At 38.4% G+C, this 17,468-nt stretch overlaps 1 protein-coding gene and 1 long non-coding RNA gene across 7 annotated transcripts in view; one reads left to right on the top strand and one right to left on the bottom strand.

Annotated features, from left to right (window-relative positions):
• Positions 1-17,468, bottom strand: part of LOC100647622 (IQ motif and SEC7 domain-containing protein 2) — a 138,200-nt gene that overhangs the window by 81,031 nt on the left and 39,701 nt on the right. Inside the window, exon 1 of one of the 5 annotated variants that reach the window (XM_048407967.1) lies at positions 13,234-13,557. The exons of 3 other annotated variants lie outside the window; for them this stretch is intronic. Coding sequence is in view for 1 of the 2 variants with exons in the window: in XM_020864167.2 (XP_020719826.2) it covers positions 2,948-2,994 (47 nt within the window). In the remaining variant the exon portion in view is untranslated. Of the gene's footprint in view, positions 1-2,947; positions 3,010-13,233; positions 13,558-17,468 lie in introns of those variants that run through there. One more of the 5 variants, XM_020864167.2, reaches the window with a different exon arrangement.
• Positions 3,145-13,180, top strand: LOC105665996. Of its 2 annotated transcripts, none has more exons than XR_001098932.3 (3): positions 3,145-4,318; positions 10,951-11,154; positions 11,445-13,180. It is a non-coding gene; the product is annotated as an uncharacterized LOC105665996 (long non-coding RNA). The 2 variants fall into 2 exon arrangements; XR_007224923.1 differs by lacking the exon at positions 3,145-4,318 and adding an exon at positions 9,026-9,078.

Genomic DNA, 17,468 nt, shown 5'->3' with positions numbered 1-17,468 from the left:
TTATGAATATAATTCGAAACTCAAAGAAAGTAATAGAAATAGCTTTACCTAACGCTATAAACTATATCTATAGATCGATTATAGATATTTCGCGATATACGTATCGCTTGGTGTAGGTATTTATTTGTTTCAATGGGGTAACTTAGAAATTGGACTTGTATCTTACGTGAATTAGACGCGTAAGTCATAAATAAGACACAAAGACGTGGAACATAAAACTGCAAATGGTCGCAATAGCGTAGAAATATCCCAACGTTGTCTCGCGATATATTTAAACGTAATAAACATCGAATCATAAATATCTCATTGTCTGATAGAATATAACGATAAAAACTATATAACGATTACTATACTTAAATACCATAGCAAACACTACGCTTTGGATATTCCACAGATTATTGTGTGTATGCACGTTCTGTGCACTTTTGCATCTTCAAGTATCTCAGAAACGCGTGAAAATTCGCGAACTAGTTAGAACGTAAAGCTTTTGCGACTAATGTGACAAAAATTAATATACAGAATGATTTTCCAAAATTCGTCAAAAATCATTGTGCTATGATAAGATAGAATAATACAATGATTAGTATGCGGCACGGTATATGTAGGAAATATAGTCAGGCGAACGTGTTAGCTAGTTTCGAGTTAGACAGAAAGAGAGAGAAGAGAGAGAAGCGATATATCGATTGCAAGAGAAGTATTATACTCTTGGAAACTACGGAGAAAATTCGACACCCATAATCCGTGACTTTTTCCATCCTTCGGTTCCGATAGGGTGACTATAGTCACCCCCATTGTATAGTGTAGCCTGCACTATTTAGGGAAGTTTTAAATTAGAGACACCGCTTAGAGAAGCTTTAAATTAAAAACCTTGTTCAGAGAAGTTCTCGATTAAACGTGATTTTAACGTTGCTATGCTGGTAGTGAATTAAAAATTTAGAAGATTTATCAAAAATTTATCAAAAATCTCCACAAAAGACACCAACAATATTTTCCTTACTATATTCTCATCCTTGTTGCGATTTTCGATTGCGTTTTTCGATCGAAATAATGCTATTCGTCCGAAAAATAATTCTAAATTAATTTAGAATTCTAACTTTTATCTTTTTGTAAACACTATTTTCATTTTGTATTACTCTTGTATCGTCTTCTTATTTGAAATTTCTTTTTCAATAATAATTTTCGAATTTAGAATTATCTCTAATTAAAATACACCAGTAAGTTCTGAATTAATTATAAATTAATTCTAAACTCGGAAAATATTGTTCAGCGATACGTTAGGATTGATTAAACGGTTCCCAAAGTGTATTTTAACTAAAGATAATTCTAGATTCGGAAATTATCATTCGAAAAGAAGAATGAAAACGATACGATAACAATGCAAAATCAAAATAATGTTTAAAAAAAAAGAAAAAGAAATAAGAATACAGAAGGTATTATAAATCACTACGATCCCTGTATACTGTCAAGTTCTTCTATGTATACGTTAATAAATTATTTGGAATTGAAAATTGCATCATTTTTGTACCACTCTGTAGACCTAAGATATTTGATTACACAAACTGAGCGCTATAGCCTGTACGAAATCAATGTCTCCCTCGAGGTTAGTAGGAAACGTCCCCCCCACCACTTCGACCAGTGTCTTTCACGGGAATACTCACTCTCCATACTAAATCTTCGACAGCCGTGATTGAACCTTGAACTGAATCTTTTATCGAAATCGGGCTTACCTGTAACAAAAAAAAGGAAAAACAATTGCTTGAATATTCATCGAAAACGTAATCGTTGCGTAACTAATAATAAGTCAACTAACTGATTATGAAATATGTACGGGATGGACGACGTTTTATTGGAATTGCAATGATGCATGTGCAATCAACGATGGCATTATTTTTCTTAAATGGAAGTACACACTTTTTTTGCATCGACATGCAATGCCGGGAAGAACGATTAGTTACCCGAGATATTTCGACTTTAATCTTCTAGAATTTGTCACGTGCAGGACACGAAAGACGTAAATACGAGAGTATCGCGTTACGGTCTTTCCCTATTTGTCATGTGATATTCTACCAGTGAGATCGAAGTTAAAATATCTCTTAAACTAACCAGTTTCTTTTTTCGTAGAATAACGAGAAGAACCTATCCGTGTAAAAAAGAAAGTAGGCGTTTTTGCATTTAGGTAAATCGCGCAAGTGTTGATCGCGCGTGCGCCATTTCGCTTCTTAAAAACGCACGGTGCTACGAGTGTACCCTTCGAACAATTCGTCCTTCTCCTTCGACATTGTCCCTAACTACACTGGCAGCGGAGCTATAATACCAAAGAATCGCGCGAACCTCAATACACAAGTATATAACATAACATATATAACATATATATTACAACGTTTCGATATCGTTGCTCGGGGCATCGATATCGGCACAACTGAAAGAATCTTGTGAAAATTTTCTCCTATCGAGCAGAAGGTTTGCTCTCCCTCGCGCAAAACGTATTTACAATTCCATGAGTTTCGCGTCACAGAACGAAATTATCAGCTGTGCCGCTATCAACCAGGTCTTAGTTTTACAACGGCGCTGACTCAGGCAGCCCGCTGTCCTTTGAAACGTACACCTGTCGAGTCGTGTTCCCACTATCGATGCCAAGCGACGACATCTCAACTGCGAGCTTGGTCGATCTTACGACTATGAACGCGTAACGCAACGGCCGATTTTAATCGCCGCCAGGTATTGGTCTCAAAGACGCTATTTTTCTCGCTATTATCTTCCGCGCGATTTACAATGGCGTTAGATAAACCCATAAAAGCTAATGGCGATTAGTAGGCGAATCGGCCATAGCTCCGCGCCACTATCCGAGTCCGCTGTGACTAACTGCAACGAGATAACGCGATTTTCACAAACGTTATCGAAGAAGGAAGAAGAAGCAACAACTGTTGTGGCTCGCTGTGCTCGTTACCTGTAGCTGTCGCATTTCCGTTGGAACACGTCCCATTGGAAGCACATAGTAGCGAAAAAGTGACCGACACCCGGAAATCCGTCGATCGAAGGGAAACACGACATGCAAACGACCGAATAGAAAAAGAAGAGAGGCGATATCGAAGATGGCGGAGAGAAGAAGAGGGAGAGAAAGAGAAAAGGAGAGGGAGAAAGAGAGGGAGAGAAAGGGAGACGGCGAAGCGCGCACCACGACTCTGATCGCGAGAATCTTTCTTAGCTGTTGAGAGCGTCGCGTGCTTGAGAGGAAAAGAAAAAAATAACACGGTGGGGAAAATAAGAAATGCTCCGCCACATTATCTTATCTGCATTATCATACACACTGCGATATGTTGGCCTCGCGAGAGAAACTTTGCCGAGAAAACCGACACTGGCGTTCAGTTCCGCGTTTGATGTAACGAACGTTTCCATGATCCTGGGAATCGATTACTATTAATAGCATTATTGTTAGTAGTATCGTTATCGTTGGTGAGCAATTCGCAGATTTTTATTTCGCTTTTTCTTTCGCGTATATATAGAAAGTTTAAGAACTTGAAAATACGTGGAATACACGCAACATGCAAAAATGTATAAAGATACGCGAAGTACAGTGTTTGGTATAATATTCGGTAGATACATAGCGTTCGGTATGTGTTTAGTGTGCCACTAAATATGGTTTTGAGGATCGATTATTATCGGCGAGTGGACTACAGTTTTTCGAGGATTTTGCGGCCAATGTAAAAATTCACAGATGCGTAGAATACGCGCAACGTGAAAATATACGAGCCGCTGCATATGCAAAAGCGGTGTAAGTCAAAGAGAAGTTGATTACCGAGTAATGAGAGATAAAATGAGAATTTTGTAAAGCGTGCAGCGGACGATTCTCAGCGAGAAACTAATCGAGATTTACCTACGCTTACTTTTACTTCTGCACGAAACAGGACGAAGGTCGCGTTCTCGTGATGTGGTGTTAAATCAAACGCGCGAAAAATTGATTTACACCGCGTTTACGTTACGCGGCTCGTATCGTAAGATGTTTAAAGTACGGTGCTGTATTATTTATGGACGTACGAAGTTTTCGGCGATCTCGATGATGCATGATTAGCGGGCAGCAGCAAAATTACAAATTTACTATAACCATGCGGATATTTCGAGCCAGCTGTAAATGCAAGCAGACAGGCTGCTTCGTTTGTGATGGCGAAACGAAAGGAGACAGAAAGAGAGGAAAGATATAATATACGACAGAATTATGGAGGTCAGATTGAAGAAAGAAAAACGAGGGTCAGTGAGGACTTCTGAGAATTCTTCATCTTCTCCTCATGAAATCGTTTTTTCGATAAATCCAAAGAATGTGGTGAGTGATTTGTCGTCTTATTGGATTACAATATTGCATTTAATACGTTGTGTCGTGATCGATAGGCGCCGAATCACGCCCCTAATTGATCCTCCTCCCACAGCTGATATAAATCCTCTAATCAATAAATAACCATTCCTGAAAATTTCGTTTTATTTTCATTGAGATTTCTGAATCACAAAATGGTTTTTATTCTTGGCCTTCTTCTTATAATATACGTAGCTGCTTCTACCATTTCTTTTTTTTTTTTCTTTTTTTCGGAATTTCATATTTTATAGTAGGTCGATTTTTACGTTAGAAGAAAGAAAAGTATGTACATTGACATAGTTTATCACTGAGACCTTGGGAAATTTGACGTTTCCTAAAAATAAATTTTCCAATTTACCGTTCTCTCTCTTATCGTCTAAGAAAAATCATAGTGATCATCTAAGGCCATAAAAAAGCCCAAACCATCTTTATCGTTCTTCATGTTTCACCATTCCCCTTACTTTCTCCCCAAAAGTATATATCATCGAGATTGGATCCGTACGTGCAACGCTTTCATTAAAACTTGCTATCGTGATCTACAATGATTGGAAAATTTCGAACAATCGATCACTTGAGTTCAGAATTAAAGGTATGAAACAATTGGTGTAAATGGAATTGATAGACGAAAAATTTGCCTGTTGTTTCCTACAAAAAATTTGCCAATTACCATTCTCAAGGATCACAGTGATCGCTGGAAACTCATGAAAAACGCAAAACCATCTATCGTTTTTTATATTTTCGCTAGCTTCTCCGTAAAAGTACTATCATCAAAATTTCACCCATGCATACGACGATTTTATTAAAACTCAGTATCATTCGTCACGTATTTTGCGATATTTGAAAAATTTACAATAATAAATTCAGAAAGGCGCTTGAGTGTAAAATTAAAAACTCTAAAGACATTGCTCTATTAACTTATTTATCATCCTGCCCCCCCCCCTCGAAAAAAAATTTTTTTTGCCATTGACCACTATGAAAAATTACAAAGATCATGGGAAAGCTATAAAAATCGCCAAACCGTGTCCTCCTAGTTTCTTCCCCGAAAGGACTGTCGTCGAAATTACAGCTATAGGATGACGGAACACGAAGGGCTGCTGGTGGATGGAAACAAAACCGTAATGGCCGTGAATAATTGCCGAGCAGGCATGTACGACGCGGGCCTCGGATAAGTTTGTGCGTTTGACAGGAAACGCGTTATATGGCAGTCTCATGAAAATTATATGTTGCGCCCCAACGGCGCTAGGGTGGTACGCACGTTATAAAGTCCACCCTCCCTCGTCGATCAATATATACGCCACCCATGGTGTGTTCCTCCGTCTGTCGATTTGTTTCCCATGAGGCTCGTACGGCTGCTGCCAGTTCTCTTTTTTCTTCTTTTTCTTTCGCCCCACGACCCGTATAAAACGTAAAATCACCGCGTACGTTTCGTCGTAACACGCGCCAGAATTATCGTAAAGCGACGTTCATGGGGTATCCTTGATTCGTTTAGCGGCCAATTATTTTCCTGTGAATTTAGAGAAATCGTTGGAATACATTTTCGCAGAGTTTTCTATGTTTCGCTTCTTCCTAGGGGAATTATTCTTAGTGCCTCTAGGGGAATCATCGGGACCGATCGCTGGTGAATTGTTCCTAGTTACATTGGCCAGTTGCCTAGGGAAATTCGCAGACTCGACTGCACATATTCTTTCTATCGAGTTTTTTGGGCTGGTAAGCGCCAGCCGGACGTTATTATTAGATGCAAATTTATACTTTCATCGAGATGAGTTTAAAAAAGGAGAAGGAAGTTCAGATGGAAAATTTGTTTATCTCTGCGCGTTAGCTGCGTCTTGTATATTTTAGCGTCTTCTTGTGCATCTCGAAATTTTACGTAGATATATGGAAAATAAAAGACAAGGCGCCTAAAAACAGGCCAACTAAATTTGCCCCTCCCTACCCGCCGATAACAGCTGAGACGTTCAGGTGGCCTGTTTCAGGCGCCTCGCCCTGTATCTTTCAGAATTATAATAATTTATCCAGAGAAAGAATGGATATTAACCTTTTCAAATCGCCAAGGTTAATAACGACCGAAATTTATTGCAGCGATAAGAACGATTCTTTCGTTGGATCGTATCGTACGTAGATTGCGAGTTGTAGAAACGGCAAGAATTTTTGAAACAGGCAATGAGAAAATGGACCCACTCGATCACCACCAGCAGAACTGGTTTCTTCGTCAATTTAGGAATAATAACGAAAATATCTCAAGAATACAAAACGTCTATCTCGTTTGAATCCTGTTCTTACGTTCCATATTTAAAGATAAGATTGGAACTTGTCGTACAATGATACAAAAAGATCTATCTATTTGAATAATCTACACCCACACACACACACATTATAATCGTTTGAAAATATGTAGTATGGTACTGTGTATTTTCTCTCGTCATTTTATACGTTCGCGAAACGTAGAAAATTATCTCGCCGGTTCACCTCCAACGATACAACGAGTACCTCCAATTTCAACAACGAAATTTGTATTTTTTTCGTGTTGGCGTTTGCAATTAAATCAGAGTTGTTCCGACGCATATCGAAGAGAGACAGACGTAGCTATAAAATAATTTCCGATATTTTCGTTTGGTAGCATCGTAGCTGGCGGCGTTAGCCGGGCCCGAAATTGAAATTTCGTTGGCAACCCTGGCGTCCATTTCGCGTTTCCCTTTTTCCACCGAAACAATCGAATCCTGCGTTAATTGGACCTAGCGGAACTTTGCGTAACGTCTATCTTAATATTACGCTGCGAATTTCACCGATCAAAGCTTCCAATCGTACGATACGTCACGTAAAACCTACCTGTGTAATTAAATTTCGAAAAGATTCGAGATACTTAATTCTGTGTGTGTGTGAGATCGAAATATAGGTCGATTATTATCGTCGATGATTTTAGTCGAATATTCGGTGCAACGTAGAAATTGTATTTAAAAAGAAAAAAAAGAGAGGCTAAAATTTACTTAGAATTAATAATTTTGTATAGTTACATGTAATAATTATTAGCATAGAATGTTTCATTTGAGAGGTTCAGAGGAGAAATAGCAAAAACGGTTCGGGAGAACCGTGGGTAAAATTTGAGGCAGGAAAAAGATAATCCGATTTCCAAATCTGCAAATTTAACATTTATGTTGCATAATTATATTATATATATTATATATAAACGTATTATATTACTCTAACACGTTGTAGTTTGGTCGTAGATATTATTTACGATATTTACATTGTACCAGTAGGCGGATTTATATCCATTTAGCTGAATGTCCGCTGCTTCTCACGCACAAGTATTCCAATTTATGTTTACAACCCACTGTTTGGACACCCTATTGGAGTTAAATATCGAAAAACACTCAAATACGTGTTTGTTAGTTTTCAACGAGAAGTCCATGTGTCAAATTTCGTGTGTCTAAGTTTAACGAACATACAGATACGATTATCTCTTGGAAGAAGAAAAAACGTAATCTTTCTCACTCCCATAAGGATTGGATTTCGAAATGTAGTCAAACACGTGTTTGTTTATTTCCAACGAGGAGTTCACGTGCCGAGTTTCACGTCTCTAACTTCAGTCGGTACAAAGATATGGTTATCTTTTGAAAGAGAGAAACCTACCCCCCTTAAGAGTCGAATTTCGAGAAACGTTCGAACACCTGTTTGTTTATTTTCAACGAGCAGTTCTTATGTCGAGTCTCCAACTTCAGTGAATATAAAAATACGATTAAACTGTTTTAAAAAAATGTTATCCTCTTCTCGTTACCCGTTTGGGATCCAAACATCATTTCTACGTCATAAGACAAGCATATTGTCCACATTTCAAATTTCTGATTGCAGTTAGCAGTTTGCAATATAAAACGCAATTTTTTTTATTCTTCATTTATATTTTATTTCATCCCTTAAATTTCCTGGCATATACAAATAGATTCTATTATCCGATTAATCGATTTCTCAATTTTTGTTGATATAAGAATCTACGCAAATTTAGACGATCGGAAGCAATAACCACGAACAAGAAATTGATATGAAATTTGGAAGTTTTATTTAAATTCAATGAAAATTGACCCGTAAAATTAGCGTTTAGAACCATTTTATTTCTTTCCTCTTCTACAGAATCGTCACGAGATTGCTCGCAACGTTGTTTTCGCCTTTCGTTTTCAACTTCTTATCCACTCAATTAACTAGACGTTTCACAGTGACTTTCTGCCTTGCGAACGTTGCGTTTCCTCGGTTCCTCTTTCGTGATTAGGTGAACACGGGTGAAGTTTGTGTGACCTACTCCTAGCCTTGCGAGTATCGACCGATGCTTCCTACTCTCTCAATCTCCACAGCTTTTTTCCCCCGAAAATATCATCTCGCACGTTTATCACTGTTATTATAAATTTTGTATCGTTACTATTGAGATATGTGTAATTTTGTGTGCTTAGACTAGATTAGCCGCGTAGTAGTGACACATATATATGAGTATGAGTATGTTGGAGTATGTGCGTGCACAGCGTCTCGTAAAACAGATGAATGCAACTGTTCCGTTGGTAATGTGGTAAAGAAGATGGCGAGACAAAGAGAGTGCCGAGACGCGTGCAAATGTATATCCACGAATATCTTGTAAATCACGTATTAAATAAATCTGAAACTATTTTGATATCAATTCTAAGCGTAATCTAAGTGTTCCTATACATTTATTTCGGCGATTAAGATCCACAATTCTCAACAGTTACACGGTGAGTTCCACGGTGGTAGAATTTTACTTTCAACGATCACCTCGAAGTGCCTGTGACAGATCGTTCTGCAACATAATAGCGTTCTCAATTACCGCGACTCTGTAGCTTCTTGTTTCTTATCGCTGTATAGTATTTCCACCGAGATCTCCACGCTGTTCTTCGTTTCCGACAGAGTTCACAACATTCTATCGCGCTAGATCGATCCTTGCCACGTGTACAAGCAATTCGTCATTAGTCGATTCGTCTAATGCGAAGTACACGAAACGCGTAGTATCCAAATGTCTTGTTATCTAATCGTCGTACAGCTAAGCTTCGAGAATACGAAACGCGCGATACAGCAAAATTAGGAAAAACAATCGATGAAATTTACGGGAAAAATACCTTCGATAATATTAGGTTGGCAACTAAGTGTTTGCGGATTTTGTCAATACCATCTAATGACAAAATCCGCAATCACTTAGTTGCCAACCAAAAAATATTTCCGACGGGGCAAGAGCCTAAGGAGAAAATAATGGCCGGGCAGAACGAAAACTGGGCAGCAACGAACTCGTCTTTTTAACGAAATTTGTCAACGTGCGACGTTACAGCGAGCGCAATTAGAAGGCGGGCGGTTGTTTCTTTCCGAGCCACTTATTTCGCTGGCAGTCGGCAAACGTGACGAGTGAACACACGGCGTTGAATAAAATGCACGTATCAAGGGGGTGAGCAGTGGAAGCAATGGCGAATAATTCGAGGGGACAGAATCGCAGACGGATGGGGTCGAAAAAGGAGCAGCCAAAAATCAATAGTACCATTCCTGCGACTTGTCCGCGCGTTTCCTGCTATTCCGATGACGAAACAGCCCGGCGGTTCAGTTCCATTTCGAATAATCGTTACGCCAGAACGAAATTAGAATGCGATACGAACCGGTAAATGCGGAAAATGGAACGTTTATATTCGACCCGTGATCCCTCTGCATTCGCATTTTCTCAAAAGCTCGTACCCAATGCGATTCTTTCGTTTCGCAGTTCAGACTGAATTTATTATTTTTGTTGATTTGCACGGCGGTACGAAGACTTTCAAGAAAAACAGCTGATAAATGTTTCGATAAAAAAGGACTCTTTTTTTCCGGCGGTTGAAAACCCAGAGTCTAAAAACGATCGAAAGCGTGGACAAGAGAATTAGCGTGTTAAAAATAAATCGGTATAATAAGTCAGACGAGTATGTAAATAATTTGTTATTTCTCGCGTAGTAACAATTTCGTTGGGATTTTGTCGGTTATTTTTTGGCTGGCTGCAGGAGACAAGGAACATTCGATTTTTAGCGAAACAGGTGGTTTCGTTAGCGATGTTTGTACAAACGTTTAAATTGAAAGAAACGATAAATTCAGAATGAAATAAAAGAGATTCTCGTCATTGAGATCTTTTACTATTTTAAATCTGCGATCGTTTGCATTTACTTTAGCCGTCCGTCTGGCTACTATTGTTTCATTTGCTGTTTTGGCGTGAATTCGTTATTCTTTTGCCGATTTAAATGATTCTTAAGAAAATGCGTGACAAATGTTGCGACGAAGATCATCCAAAAACTATGGTAAAAATAAGCAAAAATTAGGAACAAAGGAATCATTACGTAAAGGATAAGAAATAAATGGATAGAAAACAATTTCGTATTCTTCATGTAGTGTGCAACTGTTTTATCGAGATTTTTGTTTATTTTTATGATATCTTTTGGACGGTGCAACAAAGTTTTGGTTCTTAGCGAACCACTTTTATTAGTAATTTTCTTAAGAATCTTTGTGTAAACTTTGTATAAATCTTTCAACTAAAAGGTAAAATAAATTCACACTGGAATGCCAATGAAAACCTCCAACGTATAATTCTTCTATTATTTCAGCTCTGGCACGGTTCTCCAATTTTGATATCCCCATCTTCTTTCAACGACCAAGAAGACTCGTAAATAGTATTAAAAATGGCTTTATCGCTAAACTGCGGATTTTCACGTACGTGTACTACGTATTTATAGGAAATTTGAAGGTGTAACGTTCCACGAAATGCACACGCGATATCCAATAAAGTACAGTGCTTTCTACACTGCTCGGTAGGTAAAACAGTTTTCCGCCGAAGTTTTACCTTCTTAGTTACGTTCTCAAAAATATTATATACACAGTGTCGCAATGATTGTTACCAGATCGAAACCCTAAATTCACGTGTGTCGGGAAAAAGAACTGTTTCTTTCTTTTTTTCTTCTGTATTAAAGTTAAACATTCCGATAAGATAAAAATATTAGAAAAAGGCAGCGACGTTAAGCGTCCGTTATTAATTTTAATTATTCCTTTAATAATTCCAAGCATCTAGAACCACGACATTCTATTTTTACCGTTTCCACAGGTGAACCGCAACGAGGCACAAAGACAGTTCGATTGTCTGAGAGTTTTTACTCGCATCGAGGGAGTTGCAAAACTCGTGGAACGCGGCTGAATGAGCCCACGCGCATTCCCTGACTGTCGTACGCGGTCCAAGATATTGACATTGGCCCTTTTCCACCAGATCTGATCGTTTTATTATGCAGCCAGCGGAACTCGGTTTCGAGGATTGGCACAGTTTCAAGTGCACCAAGCTACTCAGACGTTTCACGACCCAGTGCTAGCCTCCGTCGGTTTATACACGTCCTAAAACATTTATATCACGGTCGATATTTCACGGTAAATTGGAAGAAACGATCTCGAATAACGTTACATCCAAGCAGACGAAAAATCGAGCGGCCATTCGTTTCGGAAAACTGTTGATATTAGATCGTCGAGATTATGCGAGTATTCGATAAAAATAACGAAATTATCTTTGCTTTGGGTCGTATTTGAATAATTCGAGAGTCCGATAAAAATAATGGAGAAATTTTTCACGCACGCCTGCGACGAGAAACGTCGCTTTACGATGTGTTTCTAAGAAGAAAATATTTCTGTCGGACATTTGCCGCTATACATCGATACACCTTCGGGTTTCTCGTCAAAAAATCGAACTTCAGAAAAGATTCTTTCCGACGTTACACGTGACTCTTAAAACAATAGAACTGTGTACCGGGAACATTTTCATCGGACAATGAACGAGGCAGCATACTCGACTAATTCCATTTAGCCGAAGCATCCTGTACATTCTACAGAAATTTGCATACACGCGACCTATAATCTATAATCCATAAGCTAACGTGAATTAAATTACCTACATACAGGGTGTTCGCGTTCAGAAGCGAAGAGAAACGTAACGCGATACTCTCGTATTTGCGTCTCGCTTGTCTTAAACCTAAGAAATTCTACGAGATTAAAGTTACGATATCTTCGAGTCTTTCACGCTCCGCTGCCTTCGTTCAGGCGGACACAAAGAGATTGCCGTATGGCGATCGTATGGCAGAAAATTACAAGCTGCAAATTTTTCGAAAATATGTGTCTCCTTGCAGCTTCGCCCTCGAAATGTAAATCGAAAAAGTAAATAAAAAAGAAAAATACGCAGAAGATCGAACTGCTCGGTTTTCGAGCCCAAGCGTCGCCCTAATGCGGCAACTAAGTGATTGCGGATTTTGTCATTAGGTGGTAATGACAAAATCCGCAATCACTTAGTTGCCAACCCAATATGAAAAGGATGCGAAACAAAGCAGTCAGATGCTAATTTGTAGCAGAGGTGTACTCGAGATGGAAAAAGGATAGAACGATAGAATGGTTGAGGAAATTAGAAAGAAACGAGTGTATATAAGGAAGGATAGGGGAAAAGAGAGAATATGCGACAAACATGTGAGATTAAATTTAAATAATTAACTGAGAGTAAATAGAATGTAACTAAGAGTAAGTTTAAGTATTAGATTGTCCCAGTAGAACAAAACGGATCACAAGTAATTCGATAAAAAAATATACAAGAAAAAATGTTGTTCCTTATAAAACGAAGGAAATTTTTGGGACAACCTAATATTATATTAACAATAATCTAGTGTGTACTGAGGTTGAAAGAGCGTGCGAATAAGAAATCCACGTGAATCTCATTTTGTAGCCAGAAGGCAAAAATAAATAAATAAATATATATATTTGTATAATAATAATTATTACGTATATACATGTAGGTAATTATTATTATATTATTATATATATATAATTATTATTATATATGGCATCAAAGAACGACGAAAACAAACCTTTCTCTCGAGTCACCCGTTATACACGCGTCTTAGAAGACCAGCTCGCATAAAATGAAGCTGGCGTGTAGGTGTTTATCGATGCCCACGCGAGCGTTTATCAATCGTCTGGTATCCTGATATTTCACCTTCAACTATTATTCTTCATCGCCATTCGAACGATCATGCCTCATCATCGCCGTTATCTTCATCAATCACAAACTCACGTGTACAGCGGCTCACGAAATTATACAGACACACCGGTAAGAAACTTTTTCATCGATACATTACACGCGTTACATAAAACATTTTGATATTTCGTTAACACTATGACAAGATTTCCATGTTATGATTCTAACAACACACCGTGAAACATGATATTAGTCCGAGGATTTACGTACAAGTTATCGCTGCTGTTTATCGCTGGCATACGCTTCGCGGAAATTGCTGAGTTAGCAAATTAGTAAATTAGTAAATTATTCGTTATAGCGGTGAGCTGAGATACGATAAATCTACGAAACGTTGTAAAGAATCGGTTTTCGTGTGTTGAACAAGGTGCACAAAAACGTATACTTAGTTTCACGATCAATTTAGAAGGCAGCTTTGGCTACGAGCAATTGATTATTGAATTTTTCAGCTGTTTATTATTAGACCGCGGATTTCTACGCGTTTATGGGAAATTTAAAGGTACAAGCACTGCACGTCAAAGTATACAGAATATCAAAAATAGCGTGTTCGTTGTAACGTTTGCTCGATGACACAGATCTGCGTGTAAATTTCATTTCTGTAGGTACAGTGGCGGATAAGGCGAGATTTAAAATTCACATTTACCTCCAACGACTTGATTAATTAATTAATCTAATGGCTATAACCAATTCTAATTAAAGATTAACAGCGACTCTGGAGCGTGGAACATTTTTATATCTAGCCGTAATTTAATTATCCTTGTCAAAGTATAACTCGTTGCTCGAAAATCGTGGCGTCTCGGTAATCTAATTGTTCTTGTCAACTATCACTCAAACCTCCTGAAATTACAGTGTTTCGATAATTTAATTTTATTACGGTCTCGTTTTCGAAAATTACAACGTTGCGATAGTTTAATTGGCCGCGTCAATTATGACACATTTTCGAAAATCACAGCGTTCCAACGATATAATTGTTCTCGTCAGCTACACCTCTACATTTTTCTATAATTGCAACGTCTCGATAATTTAGCCGTTCTTGTCAATTACAACTCATCTTCCAAGATTACAGTGTTTCGGTAATTTAATTCTCGTCCACTACAGCTAGTTCTTCTACAATTGCAGTGTTTCAGCAATCTCATTATCCCTGTCAATCGCAGCTCGTCTTCCTAAAATTCTACTCTTTTTCCGTCTCGTTATCCTTTCAACTTTCTTCCGTCTTCCACTGTACGTACGTACCTTCATGAAACTACGAGAAACGTATGGAAACCAACGATCCCGATATTTGTTACCTAACTCGACCTGATATCTGTCTGTGTATCGAAAAATTCGCGATACGCGCACACGCACACGCACAAAGATCCACGCGAATACGCGTGAGTTGAATGAAAAGCCAGGCGAAAGGTGTGTTGGATTGTATCCGAGGAACGACCTTGAGCAACGATACTACGCGGAGGAGCATTCCTTTTTAACTAAGGGCAACGTGTAGCCTGTCCGTGATCGCACGTGCGACCGCTATCGATTACGCGAGAGGCCGCCCCGAGAGCTTCGGGGGTTGGATCGGGGGTGAGTTTTATTGGTAGCCCTCGTCAACCCTCTTTTCTCGGACTTGCCACCACGAAAATAGCACGGTGCACGCCATGAAAATAGTAACATGGGAAAATACCGATTCCAGCGTCGTCAGTGACGAAGCAACCCTTCGGCTTCGTTCCCTTTCAACCCTTTGCCGAGTGGCGAATGCATGGAAGAAATATGAAATTTATGAAATTGGAAAACTTTCCTTCTTCCTATGCAGTGTTTCCTTTTTCCTTTGTGGCAGGAATTTCGTTTGCTTTGGTTCGGTTAGATCGAAGTTTCAAATTCTTATTTGTTTGTAACGGCTACGCTATATTAATAGTAACTTGGGTATACCGAATATTTTTTAATTACATTGATGACAGTCATATCTGCTTATGATTTATTTATTTTTGTCAATTATAACAATAATTTAAAAGTGCTCTTGTCGATTACGATTTATTTTTTATTAAATTTCACTGCATTTTGTTATATCATCGACTGCTTATCCTTTGAGCTTCCTTTTGTCTTTCATTGTATATCTGGTGATTTACGAAAAGCGTGTATGTAATTTTTGTGTTTCCAGAACCATCTTTCTTCCTCTAATTTTATTTTTGCTTACTGTCGTATGGGAGATTTCCTTGGAGTGTTCAGGAGCTGCGAATGTCCATTTACAAATTTCTTTCAATTTGAATATTCACAAAAAGGGAGCCACCTCAATTTCGATGATCTTTCGATATATTCTCAATGTCATCAGCCTGAGTAGTATCGCGGAGGCTTTATATTTGAATATCTTGTTAACAAAAATAGTTTACGCGAAAGCACATAATCTGCCGGATATTTATATTTAATAGACTGTAAGTAATCCAGATCTTTTTTTTACGTAACCCAGGTAACTCAGATCTAATCCAATCGCATTTTTGATTAACTTAAAATTAGATCTGGATTAGGTCAGATTAGATCTGAGTTGTCAGGCGATTGCCTGCTCGTACCCCCACTCTACCACTCTACCCCCCTACGTTGATTCTGTCACGTGGCATGAATTTCGTTTTACGTCTCTCCGCGTCGCGGCCACAACGGCAACGTTATTTACCCCCTCCACCTCCATTTGTCTACAGCGTAGACGCGATGAGGATAGCAGTAGTGGGGGTAATGCGACGTCGCGAATTCTCTACACTTGGCAGCGCTAGGTTCAATTTTTCTGGGAGTAGAAGGTGCAAGGAGAGTCGTCGCGCCCACGCTTTTACTTATCGATACCACCGTATCAAAATGAAAAATAATTTTACTACTTTTACTTAAATTTACTACTTTTTGTAGTAATTTTAAAATAAATGATAACCCCTTTTGTGAATATTTATCTTTCTTTCTTTATTTCTTTATTTTGCTTTCCGTCTGTGTTGAATTGGTTCCGTTGGTGCGGAAGAATGTTAAAAATTGAAAGAGTTGCGAATGTTTCTTTGGCTATCTATAGTCTTTTAAATTACAGTGTAACTTTAGAGTTTCTATACCTTTCGAGCTTCAGAGATTCTGCCACCTTTGTAATTTTATAACAATTCTTACTTGGAACGTTGTAAAATATACTTTCGTAACAAAGACAGGAGGAACATCTTGAAAAAAATATATTCTTCGCTTTTATACAAGTTATTTATGGACACACAGGGTTGGTCTTGTAACTTACAGCGCTGGCAAATTTAAATGCACGGCGCATTCGGTTTTCTCTGTGACTATGAAATGACACGTACAGACCTTATTTTCTACAAATACGTTCCTTTCTCTGACGAATTTCGACTATACTAATGCAAAAAAAAATAGAAGACACCGTGATGCATTTGGAGTATTCTAATGAAAGTACAATAATATCAAAAAATATATATATATATATAAAAAGGTATAATACATACATATGAATGAAAATAAAATAAAATTTCGAAAGTAATTTTCAAACAGAAAATTTCTTTCTGTCTACCAAGAAAATCCAATGTTCGTCACGTAGAGCGTTACACGCGAGAAGTCCCCACTCATTCACAGCGCTGTATTTGGAATATGGAAAATTTGCATATGGAATTTGTACATGGAAAATCGGTACAGAATTATCGTCCATTGTTACGTTACCCCAAAAAACGTGACATTTTTGGCCAGTTTATCTACTTTTTCGTTCCCTTGCAGGTCAATACACCATGACACCGTTGTTTCTGCTTTTCTCTTTGACATCGCGCGTCACCGCTCATCAGATGGTACAAAAAAAAGAAAAAAAAAAAAATGATAGTCGTGGAGCATCGTTCACGTTCGAAGCAGCCACTGCCATTTCTACCATACACGTCCCCGTTTATTTTTTCCGCCGATTGTACTTGCGCGCAGAAATGTACACATCGAAAAACAATTTTCCCAATTGCAGGGGCACATCCACCGACAGGTGCGCGACATTCTAGTTAAATCGAGTTAGAGAAACGTGGAAGGAAAAGTTATTTCGCCGAAGAGGCGGACGTGTTCGTTCGAGCGAAATGGTGGGTGATGTGGGCC

The sequence above is a fragment of the Bombus terrestris genome, chromosome 8 (genome assembly GCF_910591885.1).
Source record: "Bombus terrestris chromosome 8, iyBomTerr1.2, whole genome shotgun sequence".
NCBI classification, from domain to species: Eukaryota; Metazoa; Arthropoda; class Insecta; order Hymenoptera; family Apidae; genus Bombus; species Bombus terrestris.
The sequence above is the reverse complement of the archived record's forward strand: the minus strand, read 5'-3'. Positions and strand labels throughout refer to the sequence as shown.